Raw genomic sequence first — 13,358 nt, 5'->3', positions numbered from 1 at the left:
AATGGAAGATTAGGTTAAAGACTTAGGTTCTTTTCTCCCTGGAATGCTTACATAACACATAATTTGTGTGTAGTTGGCCTTCTTCAAGGATACTTGATTTGTATTAACTGAATTTAGGCTGGGCGCAGTGGCTCACACCTGTAATCCTAGCACTTTGGGAGGCTGAGGTGGGAAGATCACTTGAGTCAGGAGTTCGAGACCAGCCTGGCCAATGTGGTGAAATCTTGTCTCTACTAAAAATACAAAAATTAGCCGGGCATCATGGCGCGCACCCATAATCCCAGCTACTCAGGAGGCTGAGGCAGGAGAATTGCTTGAACCTGGGAGGCAGAGGTTGCAGTAAGCCAAGATCACGCCACTGCACTCCAGCCTGGGTGACAGAGTGAGACTCCGTCTCAAAAAAAAAAAAAAAAAAAAAGGACTGAATTTAATATTTAGTTTCCTCATCTGTAAAAAAAGATATTGTAATATCTACTTCATAGGACAGTTATAAAAATTAAATGAGGTAATCCAATGAGATACTCATCAGCACAGGGTCTGGCACATATTAATTATCTATTATATGGTAGCTATGACTTAATCAGTTCTACGAGGCTTGTTATGAAAAACAGTATACACATCCATTTTCCTCTCCCCAGAGGCAGATTGGCTGCTTTTGAAAAATAAACCAGCATTACTTTGTCAGGGATAGGTTTAGCATGAAAGCAGTTTGGGCGTAAGCCTGTTCAAATTAAAAAATGATAAAGCTTTAAAAGTGGTTAAGACAGCTGCACCTGTAATCCCAGCACTTTGGGAGGCCAAGGTGGGTGGATCCTGAGGTCAGGAGTTCAAGACCAGCTTGGCCAAGATGGTGAAACCCCATCTCTACTAAAAATACAAAAATTCGCTGGACGTCGTGTCAGGTACCTGTAATCCCAGCTACTCGGGAGGCTGAGGCAAAGAATTGCTTGAACCTCAGAGGCACAGTTTGCAGTGAGTCATTATTGTACCACTTTACTCCAGCCTGGGTGACAGATCGAGACTCTGTCTCAAAAAAAAAAAAAAAAAAAAAAGTGGTTAAGATAGTTTTGGCTTTTGAATACAATATTCTATTATGTTTATTTTGGTTATTTAATCCAATTTTATTATTTGTCTCATTTTAATTTAAGTCTCTTTTTATCTGGAATTAGAGTTGTACAATAAATGAGATTCAAGGGGTTTTTTGTTTTTGTTTTACCATTTTCCTTCCACTAGAAGAGAGGGGTTTGGAAACTAAGATAATGAGCTTCTATTTCTCTGGTCCCCGACCATGAACTTGGAGTGAATTTCTTTGGTACTTACCAGGTTCCCTGTTTTAAAATATACGAACATGTACATTGGTGACCTTTCCAGTGATGGCCAGGGAGTGACAATGAAGAGCTATAGTCCGTAGCTCTTAATCTGTGTGTACACTGGGCAGGGCATCATCTGTTGGTTTCTGAAAGGAGGAGGAGCCCTAGAAAGCTGCTAGCCCAAATTGACACAGCTGTTGTTTTATTACTTTTATTGCTATAGGATGATTTGCATAAAAGCTGCTGCATAGTTCCTAAATTCAAGGATCAAGGGGATAACAGGGGGCCACAGCAGAAGCGTTCACGTCGCGGCCCCTGTCAGATTCTGGTGAATCTGCGAATTCTGCTGTATATCTCCTTACCCAACCACCCAAGTCAAACAGCAATTGAAATGAACAGCTTATAGGTGTCTTTTACGGCCCAGTGATGCTTCTAGGGAGATGCTGTAGCATGTCATTCTTAAAATGTGCCCTGGTCATAAATGGGGTCAGCTGGGCCTCTGAAGAACACAGTATATCACTGTAAGACAGGAATCCATGGGATTAAAAAAACAACTCATCAGAAGCAGTGGGAGACAGGCGAAGATGCTGTTTGTGGGTAATATGGTTAATAATTGCTTATAGGTTCCTGGAGAAATATTAAAGACATCTTTAGAAATGTAAAAGGTGCATGTTGTGATGATAGATGGCATTAGTTATTTGACTGGCAGTAGGGTTACCTTGGGAGTTTTACTACTGTCTGGTTTAGGTTTAATTCCTGGGTTCCTTCATTGGCTCCTGAATGGAGCAGCTGAAGTCAAGCCGCAGTCAGTGGAGCAGCTGAAGTCAAGACTTTGCCTTCCTTCAGCTCAAAAAATTGAGGACGTGGTGGCTCATGTCTGCAATCCCAGCACTTTGGGAGGCCAAGCACTTTGGGTGAATCACCTGAGTTCAGGAGTTCAAGACCAGCCTGGCCAACATGGTGAAACCTCGTCTGTACTAAAAATACAAAAATTAGCCAGGCATGGTGGCAGGCTCCTGTAATCCCAGCTACACCTCTAAAAAAAAATATATATATATATATATACACACATGTATATATACACACATATATATACATATATACATATATACGTATATATACATATACATATATACATATATACGTATATATACATATACACATACATATATATACATATATATATATATCATCTCTTATGTCTTGTACCTAAAGTTAGATGATTTACCGAAAGTGTCATAGTTCTGTTAAAGTCTTAGAAATGCCTTTTAAAAATAACAGCTTAAAGGCTGGGCGCGGTGGCTCACGCCTGTAATGTCAGCCCTTTGGGAGGCCGAAGTGGGTAGATCATGAGGTCCGGAGATCGAGACCATTCTGGCTAACACGGTGAAACCCTGTCTCTACTAAAAATACAAAAAATTAGCCGGGCGTTGTGGCACGTGCCTGTAATCCCAGCTACTGGGGAGGCTGAGGCAGGAGAATTGCTTGAACCTGGGAGGCAGAGGTTGCAGTGAGCCAAGATGGCGCCACTGCACGCTAGCCTGGGCGACAGAGCTAGACTCTATCTCAAAAAAAAAAGCTTAAAAATAAAAAATTTAAACAAGATAAGAAAAAATAAAAATAATAGATTTATTGAGATGTAATTCACATATCGTGAAGTTCACTCTTAAAATATACAATGTAGCGGTTTTTAGTATAATGACTAAATTGTGTGTCAGTCATTATGATCTAATTCTAGAACATTTTTATCACCCCAAAAAGAAAAAAAATCAAACTCACTAGCAGTCAATCTGCATTTTGCCCTGATTTCCCAGCCTAAGGCAATGACCAATCTACTTCCTATTTCTATAGATAATATGTCTGTTCTGGACCTTACATATAAATGAAATATCATATGTAATTTTTTGTGATTGTCTTCTTTCACTTAGTGTTTTAAGGTTCATCCATGTTGTAGCATGTATCAATACTTCATTTAATTTTTAAAATTTTTATATTTTTAATTTTATAATTTGTAATTTTTGTGGGTGCATACTAGATATATTTATTTACAGTACTTCATTTATTTTTACTGCTGAATGTTATTGCATTATATGCATGTGCCAAAATTTGTTTATCCATTTACCAGTTGATAGGCATTTGGGTAGTTTCCAGTTTGGGGAAATTATAAATAACATTGTTTTATAAAGTTGTTATAAACATCCGTGTATATGGATCCATAGGTTTTTGTGTGGACATATGTTTTTATTTATCTTGGGTAAATACTTGGGAGTGGGACTGCTAGGTTGTGTGCTTAAGTATATGTTTAACTTTATAAGAAACAGCCAAACTGTTTTTCCAAAGTGGCTGTGCCATTTTGCATTCCTACTAGGAATTTATGAGAATTCTGGTTGTTCTGCATCCTAGTCAGCATTTGGAGTTGTCAGGGTGTGTGTTTGGTTTTTTTATCCATTCTAGTAAATGAGTAGTTCTTTCTTAGTTTAAAGTAAAAGTCTTGCAAGATGAATTCATCAAAAGAACAATTTAAATGTGAGGTAAGCATTTACTGAATGTCTGTTGTATGCCAGGCCCTCTGCTCGATAATGGGGATGCAGAGAAATAAGACACATTTCTGCTCCCATGAGACTTACAGTTTATTGAGAGTGACAGGCATGTAAAGAAGTAATTACAATATACTTAGTTCTAATTACCTAGAATCAGTCTGGGATGGGGAAAGAGAGTTGATACCTGGAAGAAGAAAATAATATTAGGAGCTACATGTACTTTTGCATAAAGTTCTAAGATAGGTTTTGATAGCAAAGGTTAAGCTCCCCCTTTATTGTTATACCTAATAAATCAATGCCCAGTAAACTTCTTGAGATAATATTCTGCTGGCTAACAACCCAATGATTTGGGGTGACATCAACTAATCACTTTCAAAAGTCACATATGCACACTAACCAGGGAAAGGGGCAACTTTAATTTTTGTTGGTTTTTGTTTGTTTGTTTGTTTGTTTTTGAGACAGTGTCTTGTTCTGTTGCCCAGACAGGAGTGCGGTGGCACCACCTTGACTCACTGTAGCGTCTGCCTCCCGGGTTCCAGTGATTCTCCTGCCTCAGCCTCCCAGGTAGCTGGGCTTACAGGCACATGCCACTATGCCCGGCTAATTTTTATATTTTTAGTAGAGACGGGGTTTCACCATGTTGGCCAGGCTGGTCTCGAACTGCTGATCTCAGGTGATCCGCCTGCCTCGGCCTCCCAAAGTGCTAGGATTACAGGTATGAGCCACCGTGCCCGGCCTAATTTTTGTACTTTTTTGATGCCTTCTCTTCTGACCGTCATAGTCATTGCTTTCCCTTTCTGTATCCTTCCTGGGTTGGCCTCATTTCTGCCTTTTCCCTAGCACACTGCTAAGCTGTATAATCACTCCTTTTTATTTTCAATATTTTCTTTTAGTCAGACACCATTGACTGGAAAAATCACTCCTTTTTAAATTGCATATGTACTTAACTATGAACTGTTTACCACAGTCAGCAATGGCAGCAGGTGGCATTTGTACTTTTTATACAGTTGACCACTGTAGCATTTACCCTGCTGAATCCAGCCTCAAAATGTAGGGTCATGTCAGGTAATTCCGAGAGCCGTGTTTCTCTGTGTATGATATACTAAGCCTCTTATCTGACCTGCCTGGCTAAAACCAGAAGAGCTGTGAAGAAACATTAGGAATAGGGAGAACATGAAAAGACTGGGCAAAAATGTGCTTCAAGTTGAGTCATGTTTATCTAATTTTTGAGCATCCTTCAGAGCAGGTGATACTATCCTTGGTTTTTTTTTTTAACTTCTCCAGAACCTTAGCTTGGTTTCCTGTTACACAGCAAGTAAAAACACAATCTGATAAAAAGCTTTAAGTAAGTGGAATTAGTCATCCTCAGGAAGAAAAAGATGAGGAATCTATAATTTCTCTGTATGCCCTAATCTTTTTTTTTTTTTTTTTTTTTTTTTTTTGAGACGGAGTTTCACTCTTGTCGCCCAGGCTGGAGTGCAGTGGTGTGATCTCGGCTCACCTCAACCTCTGCCTCCCGGGTTTAAGCAATTCTCCTGCCTCAGCCTCCCAAGTAGCTGGGATTACAGGCATGCGCCACCACGCCCGGCTAATTTTGTATTTCTTAGTAGAGACAGGGTTTCTCCATGTTGGTCAGGCTGGTCTCGAACTCCCGACCTCAGGTGATCCGCCCACCTCGGCCTCCCAAAGTGCTGGGTTTACAAGCGTGAGCCACCGTGCCCGGCCTGTATGCCCTAATCTTATACTGGGCTATTTTGAGGGTTCTTGAGAATTTATTGCATGGAAGACTGTTTAACAACAATTTTAAAGAATATTAAAATTCACAGTAGATGCTGATAATTTTCCCCCAAGGACAGAAAAGGGAGAAAAGTTTCCACTTCATTAGGACTTTAGGTTAGATATAAGGAGCATTTGCTTGCCATTGAGTGACTGAAGGAGAATATAGAATTAGGTTTTCCAGAGGGCTACAAATATAATAGTCTCATTTGGGATGGGTAAAATATACCATTGAATGAAGAGAGTGAGTGGAGGCAGGATTGGAGATGTTGGCATTTTAAAATAATTCTCTCTGTCTCTCTCTCTCTCTCTCTCTGTGTGTGTGTTTGGAGAAAAATAGGTTCGTATATTATGTAATGAATATCTATTTAAAAACAGATAAGGCATATTCATTGCTCTTAAACTGTTTATAGTGCAGAAGGGACCTGACATATTTCCCAATAACATATACTGAGTAGAAAATAAGAGCAGTAGGATGGAAATTTAGAAGCAGCTAGTTTTGTGAGTTTGTCCTTTTTTTTTTTTTTTTTTTTTGAGATGGAGTCTCTGTCACCCAGGCTGGAGTACGGTGGCGTGATCTCGGTTCACTGCAACCGCCGCCTCCCAGGTTCAAGCGATTCTCCTGCTTCAGCCTCCCGAGTAGTTGGGACTACAGGCGCGTGCCACCACACCCAGCTAATTTTTTAGTATAGACGGGGTTTCACCGTGTTAGCCAGGATGGTCTCGAACTCCTGACCTCTTGATCTACTTGATCCAGCCTGCCAAAGTGCTGGGATTATAGGCATGAGCCACCTCGCCCGGCCTTTTTTTTTTTTTTTGAGACAGAGTTTCACTTTTGTTGCCCAGGCTGGAGTGCAATGGCATGATCTCGGCTCACCGCAACCTCCACCTCCTGGGTTCAAGAGATTCTCCTGCCTCAGCCTCCTGAGTAGCTGGGATTACAGGCATGCGCCACCATGCCTGACTAATTTTGGATTTTTTGTAGAGACGGGGTTTCTCCATGTTGGTCAGGCTGGTCTCGAACTCCCGACCTCAGGTGATCCGCCTGCCTCAGCCTCCCAAAGTGCTGGGATTACAGGCGTGAGCCACTGCGCCCTGCCAGTTAGTCGTTTCTTATGTGTTAGATGCATTTAACTTTGGAATGTTTTATCCATGTATATGTTGCAGTCATGTGATAAATAGAAAACTCTTCCTTAGGAATTCCTCTAAAAAGTTTTTCTGTTTTCAATGACCACATTTATCTTTTCCTAGCTCTTTCAGACATCTACCATCCTTTTGATTTTTGGTCCTGTCTGTGTCCCTTTCTTCCCAACTAAGCCTCCATTGTTCATGGATCACACTGCAGCTAGTTAGTGTAGAAGCGTTAGAACATTACTGGTATGGACTTGAGAGTCACAGACCTAGTTTTATGTCCTTATTTCTGATCAGCTCTGTGACTGAGCAGTTACATAAACCTTTGTGAGCCTCAGTTTTCCTCAGTGAAATGGAGATAATACCTACTCTGCAGCGTTGTGGTGAGGAGGGAGATAGAACTTTAAACCATTTAGTCCAGTGCCTAGCACATGGTTAATTTTATCATTTGGTTCCAGAGCTACTTTTATCCCCAGATGCTGTTGGCCCTTTCAGCCTTCCACTTTGTATGTCTAGCAGAGGAAATGTCTAGGTATAAGCTAGAAAGGGTAGCAAGGGGTTCTGGATTCCTCTTCCAAGAAAAGGGCAGGTGAATGGGATAGGGCTGTTAGAGGCAGACCTGGGATTGTATAGAGGTAGATCAAACTACTTCTTGAGGTTAATTAGTTGTCAGTTGAGCAAAGGTCATTGACCAAGGGCAAGTGAGGGTCAAGTTGCTTGTGTTGCAGGGTGGGGTCAAAGAAACCTGTCTCTGGATTGTGACAGATTAAGTTAAAGGGAGTGTTTGTAAAAAGGATGTAAGGCTAGAGAGAATAGGAGGAAGTCAAGGAAGCAGTACAATGAGAATCCTTAAGAGCACGGTCTGGATTTGACTGGGTTTGAGCCCTGGCTCTGCCACTCACCATCCCCATAACCTTGAGCCAGTTATTTATTCTCTCCAAGACTTAATTTTTATTTTATTTTTATTTTATTTGAGATGGAGTCTCACTGTGTCACCCAGGGTGGAGTGCAATGGCGTGATCTCGGCTCACTGCAGCCTCCGCCTCCTGGGTTCAAGCGATTCTCCTGCTTCAGCCTCCCAAGTAGCTGGGGCTACAGGCATGTGCCACCACACCGGCTAATTTTTGTAGTTTTAGTAGAGATGGTGTTTCACTATGTTGGCCAGGCTGGTCTCGAACTCCCGACATTGCAATCTGCCCACCTTGGCCTCCCAAAGTGCTGGGATTACAGGAGTGAGCCACTGCGCCCAGCGACTTGTTTAATTTATAAAATGGGACAAAAGCTACCTACTTAATAGGGCTGTGAGATAATGCATATAGCATACTTAGAACAGTGACAGGCACATGTTAAATACTTGAAAAATTTATTACTATTAAATCCAGCTGAGGGAAGAAAGAGAAGACTAATGCAGTGGAGGTGAGCTGTTCTGTGTACAGCTAACTGACAACATCTTCACTGGTTATCTTCAAAGAAAAAGAGTCAATAATGGGCTGCATTATTTATAGATGTTCTAATACTTCTTGGTGTGTTTGCTTATAAAAACAAATAATGATGCTTTCCTGTTTCTCTGTATTGGGAAACAAAACTTATAAAAAAAGGTCTAACAGGTTAGTTGCCACTTGCAACTTTTGTCATTGAATGATAAATTGTGGCCTGGTTTTCTGTATACATAATTTCTGTTGATGAATTCCACTGTAGATTTTTCTGTTTTTTTCTATCCTTTTTGTTCTGTTTTTGCAGACTTCCTGGTTAATCACTTATTTCAGCAATGTTTACTACTTCTAAAACAAAAAGGATGAATGGTATGCATCAAATATAAGTTGATGAGGCATGGATGGAATTAATTTTAATGAGAACTCTCAGAGGCCTGAAGTTTGTTTAATTAAGCCTGTACAAATTCTGTCATGCCTTTCACATGTCATATGTTTTCATCTCTTGAGCATTAAGTGAACCCTTTTAGGTTAGTATCTGTGAACTGCTAGGTTTAAAAATTTATTTTTCAGTACTCTTGAGATAGCATCACAGAAATCTTTTTGTGTTCTCCCTAATATTATGGTAGCCACCATGGTACAGATGCCTATATGTTCTGTATTTATACTGAAGAAACCATGAAGAGAGAATTATCCCCCACCCTTTTTTTTTTTGAGATGGGGTCTCACTGTGTTGCCCAGGCTGTAGTGCAGTGGTGTGATCTAGGCTCACTGCAACCTCCACCTCCCAGGTTCAAGTGATTCTCCTGCCTCAGCCTCTGAAGTAGCTGGGATTACAGGCACCTGCCACCATGCCTGGCTAATTTTTTTTTTTTGAGACGGAGTCTCGCTCTGTCGCCCAGGCTGAGTGCAGTGCCATGAGCTCGGCTCACTGCAACCTCCGCCTCCCCAGTTCAAGCGATTCTCCTGCCTCAGCCTCCCGAGTAGTTGGGACTACAGGTGCGTGCCACCATGCCTGGCTGATTTTTTGTATTTTTAGTAGAGACGGGGTTTCACTATGTTAGCCAGGATGGTCTCGATCTCCTGACCTCGTGATCCACCCGCCTTGACCTCCTGAAGTGTTGGGATTACAGGCGTGAGCCACTGCACCTGGAAAATTATCCCATTTTATAGATGAAGATAACCAAGGCTTAGAAGCATGTTCAAAGTGACATGCCAGTAAGTGGGAGAGCAAAAATTTGAAAATTGGATTTTGATTTTAAAATCTGTGCTTTTAAAAACTAGGCCACCAACTGTTTCTCTAATACTCAGTAAATCAGAAGACTGCAAAACTGACCCTCTGCAAGGTAGCCAGGCTTGTTTATTGCCTGCTGCTCACACTAGTCCCTGCCCTCACTTTACTGTCTAATTTTACTGAACAGAATCATGGGTGTAAAGCCTTAACTTGAATCATCCAATTTAGTGGCTCTAGCCAGTATTAGAATTTATTTTGTTTTAAATTATGATTAAGTAGGTTTGAGCTGGAACCCAGGAATCTATGTTTTAATCGGCTCTACATGTGATTTTTGACAGTCTGATAGGTTTGGGAACCATTTCAATTTAGTTACATGAATCCCTCCTCCCAAAATCCTGTTTTATTTTCCTGACAGGTAGTCATCTAATGTCAGATATCCATTTGTGATAGGAACTCACTGTTACATTAAAACATTGTAATGTGCAGTTAGTTACAGTGCTGTTTTTCTATAGAAGTAACCATGGATTTAAATAATTTCTTTGGCCAGATTTTTATACTCCTTAGGTTTTGGCATCGAGGGCTCTTGAATCTTCTCTGAACCTTGCCTTCTTCATGTGTAAAATGGGTATATTGTTATCTACCTTGAGGGATTATCAATAATTAAATGAAAAAATAAACTGTCCTGTCTGGAAAGATTCTTGAATGCCTTCAAATAGCCTTTTCTTATAGTTCCCTTACCATGTCAGTCTATTCTGAAACACTCTCATGTCTTCAGAGTTCTAGTTAGAAGTGTGGATGTGATAGAGGGCTCCTAGATAATTCATTTTGGGATTGTTAGTGCCAGAAATAGGTTATCATTTTGCCTCCTCATCAGCATACTTCTTTACCTCTGGCTTTTTCTTTGGACAAAGTATATGATAGACACCTCTTATGGGTACAGATAAGCCTGCATTTCTGGAAATTCAGCTTTACTCCTTAGAGTTTCCACTAATAACTTGAACCCAAAACAAAACAAATGATCTGCAGGAAGACTTTAAAAGAAAAAACCTTCTTAGATTATATAGAGACCAAAGTAGACAACCAAAGAAAATATTCCATGTCTCTTTCCTATCCAAGGGGAGAGATAGGTAATGGGTGAGTGTTGTCCATAGAAGAGGATAAATGATCAAGTGCAAGGCTGGAAAAGACTGCTCAAGACCCTGAAAATAATCTCTCATCACTGTAGTTTGACTTGGTTTGGTTGTTGAGTTGTATGCTTATCTTGCTTTTCTTAACCAAAGCAAACTTGATCTGTTCTTTAGTATTAACTTAGTTTTTTTTTTGTATGTGTGTGTGTGTGTGTGTGTGTTTTTTTTTTTTTTTTTTTTTTTTTTTGAGACAGTCTCGCTCTGTCGCCCAGGCTGGAGTGCAGTGGCGCGATCTCGGCTCACTGCAAGCTCCACCTCCCAGGTTCACGCCATTCTCCTGCCTTAGCCTCCCTAGTAGTTGGGACTACAGGTGCCCACCACCATGCCTGGCTAATTTTTTGTATATTTTTTAGTAGAGACGGGGGTTTCACCATGTTAGCCAGGATGGTCTCGATCTCCTGACCTCGTGATCTGCCCGCCTCAGCCTCCCAAAGTGCTGGGATTACAGGCGTGAGCCACCGTGCCTGGCTCTTTAGTATTAACTTAGAACATGAGCTGTGTTTCCCTTGAGGCTCAGAGTACTAAGAAGAGTTTGTAGGTGATAGTTTCCTGAAGGCTTGAGTGAAATGTGGTGAAATAATACTTTTTTCTTTACTTAGTTTGTGTTAGAGTTCTAGTTTCAAAATGTTTTTGAATCTAACATCTTGAAAATACTCCTTTGGGTTAAGGTTTCTTCGTGTCAGTGCTTTTCAAAAGGTAATTTTCGTACTTTGGACACATTAAAAATTTTTTTTCCTTTTTGCCATTATCTTCATGAATACAACTTAGAACACATTTTTATTTTTAAATTTTGAGATGGAGTCTTGCTATGTCGCCAGGCTGGAGTGCAGTGGCGTGATCTTGGCTCTCGGCAACCTCTGCCTCCCGGGTCCAAGCAATTCGTTGCCTCAGCTTCCTGAGTAGCTGGGATTACAGGCACGCACCAGCATGCCCAGCTAATTTTTGTATTTTCGGTAGAGACAGGGTTTCACCATGTTGGCTAGGGATCTCAGTCTCCTGACCTCATGATCTGCCTACCTCGGCCTCCCAAAGTACTGGGATTACAGGTGTGAGCCACTGCGCCTGGCCACATTTTTATTTTTAAAAAGTGTATCCAATATATGTAACTTACTGGTCAGAAATGTTAAAGGTAGGCCGGGCGCGGTGTCTCACGCCTGTAATCCCTGTACTTTGGGAGGCCGAGGCCGGTGGATCACGAGGTCAGGAGATCAAGATCATCCTGTCTAACACGGTGAAACCCCATCTCTACTAAAAATACAAAAAATTAGCTGGGCATGGTGGCGGGTGCCTGTAGTCCTAGCTACTCGGAAGGCTGAGGCAGGAGAATGGCGTGAACCCAGGAGGCGGAGCTTGCAGTGAGCCAAGATTGCGCCACTGCACTCCAGCCTGGGCAACAGAGCCAGACTCTGTCTTAAAAAAAGAAAAAAAAAAAAGAAATGTTAAAGATATCCAATACATTTTCATTGAAATTATAGTCACCCTTTGGTTTTTCAGGAAAATGATTCGTTTGAGTTCTTAACTGTGGTCTTTATCGTTTGCACTCAGGAATTCCAGACCAGCCTGGGCAACATAGTGAGACCCCATCTCTTAAAAAAAATTTTTTTTTAATTAGCTGGGCATGGTGGCAAGTGTCCTAGCTACTAGGGAGGCTGAGGTGGGAGGATTGCTTGAGCTCAGGAGGTCGGGACTGAAGTGAGCCATGATTGCACCACTGTACTTCAACCTCGGCAACAAAGCAAGACCTTGTCTCAAAAAAAAAAATTGTGGTCTTTCTCTGGGGCGGGGTGGGGGGAACATCTCTGTTCGTTTGACAATAAGGTTATTGGGTGGAGGGTAGAGAGCAAAACCAATTAACTTGACTCGTCCTTTTAAATTTACTATTTTAGTTCCTTTGCGAGAAAGTCACTCTGCAATTACATTGCATTATAGAGTATTAGGGAAAATGATGCAATTTAATTAATTATGGAGACTTGTATTAAACTTAATGTTACCAAGTCATTGTTCTTTTTTTTTTGAGATGGAGTCTTGCTCTGTCATCCAGGCTGGAATGCAGTGGTGTGACCTCAGCTCACTGCAACCTCTGCCTTCCAGGTTCAAGTGATTCTCCTGCCTCAGCCTCCCAAGTAGCTGGGATTACAGGTGCACACTACCATACCTGGCTAATTTTTGTATTTTTAGTAGAGGTGAGGTTCCACCCTGTTGGCCAGGCTGGTCTCGAACTCCTGACCTCAAGTGATCTGCCCACCTTGGCCTCTCAAAGTGCTGGAATTACAGGTGTGACAAGTCATTATTCTTAATGAAAAGAGCAGGATCAGCGCAGTAGCTCACGTCTGTAATCCCAGCACTTTGGTAGGCCAAGGCAAGAGGATTGCTTGAGCCTAGACATTCGAGACCAGCCTGGGAAACATAGCGAGACCCCATCTCTACAAAGCAAATAAATAAATAAACAAATAAAAAGAAGGACTGTATGCTGTTGGGGCTCTCTGTAACTTTCATTCATGTCATCAATCCACAGCAGGAAGCAAATGATATGGTGTTAATTTTATGAAGTAATTTTATGTATTGTCTTGTTTTTGTTTTTATTTTTAGGACCGGAGTAGGCCCTATGATACTTTTAACTTGCACTCGTTGGAGAACTCCTTAATGGATATGATAAGGACTGATCATGAGCCTCTGAAAGGTAAACACTACCCTCCCAGTGGCCCACCAATGAGTTTCGCTGATATAATGTGGAGGAATCATTTTGCAGG

The 13,358-nt window shown here is 41.2% G+C and overlaps 1 protein-coding gene across 19 annotated transcripts in view; it reads left to right on the top strand.

Moving 5' to 3' along the window:
• CPEB3 (cytoplasmic polyadenylation element binding protein 3) overlaps positions 1-13,358 on the top strand; it is a 242,765-nt gene that overhangs the window by 86,249 nt on the left and 143,158 nt on the right. For 11 of the 19 annotated variants that reach the window (XM_016918862.4, XM_016918857.4, XM_054660352.2 and 8 more), the window contains exon 3: positions 13,198-13,357. In XM_016918862.4, coding sequence (XP_016774351.1) covers positions 13,198-13,357 — 160 coding nt within the window. The remainder of the gene's footprint in view (positions 1-13,197; position 13,358) is intronic. The other 8 variants (XM_016918864.4, XM_016918865.4, XM_016918863.4 and 5 more) reach the window with 1 other exon arrangement.

The sequence above is a fragment of the Pan troglodytes genome, chromosome 8 (genome assembly GCF_028858775.2).
Source record: "Pan troglodytes isolate AG18354 chromosome 8, NHGRI_mPanTro3-v2.0_pri, whole genome shotgun sequence".
NCBI classification, from domain to species: Eukaryota; Metazoa; Chordata; class Mammalia; order Primates; family Hominidae; genus Pan; species Pan troglodytes.
The sequence above is the reverse complement of the archived record's forward strand: the minus strand, read 5'-3'. Positions and strand labels throughout refer to the sequence as shown.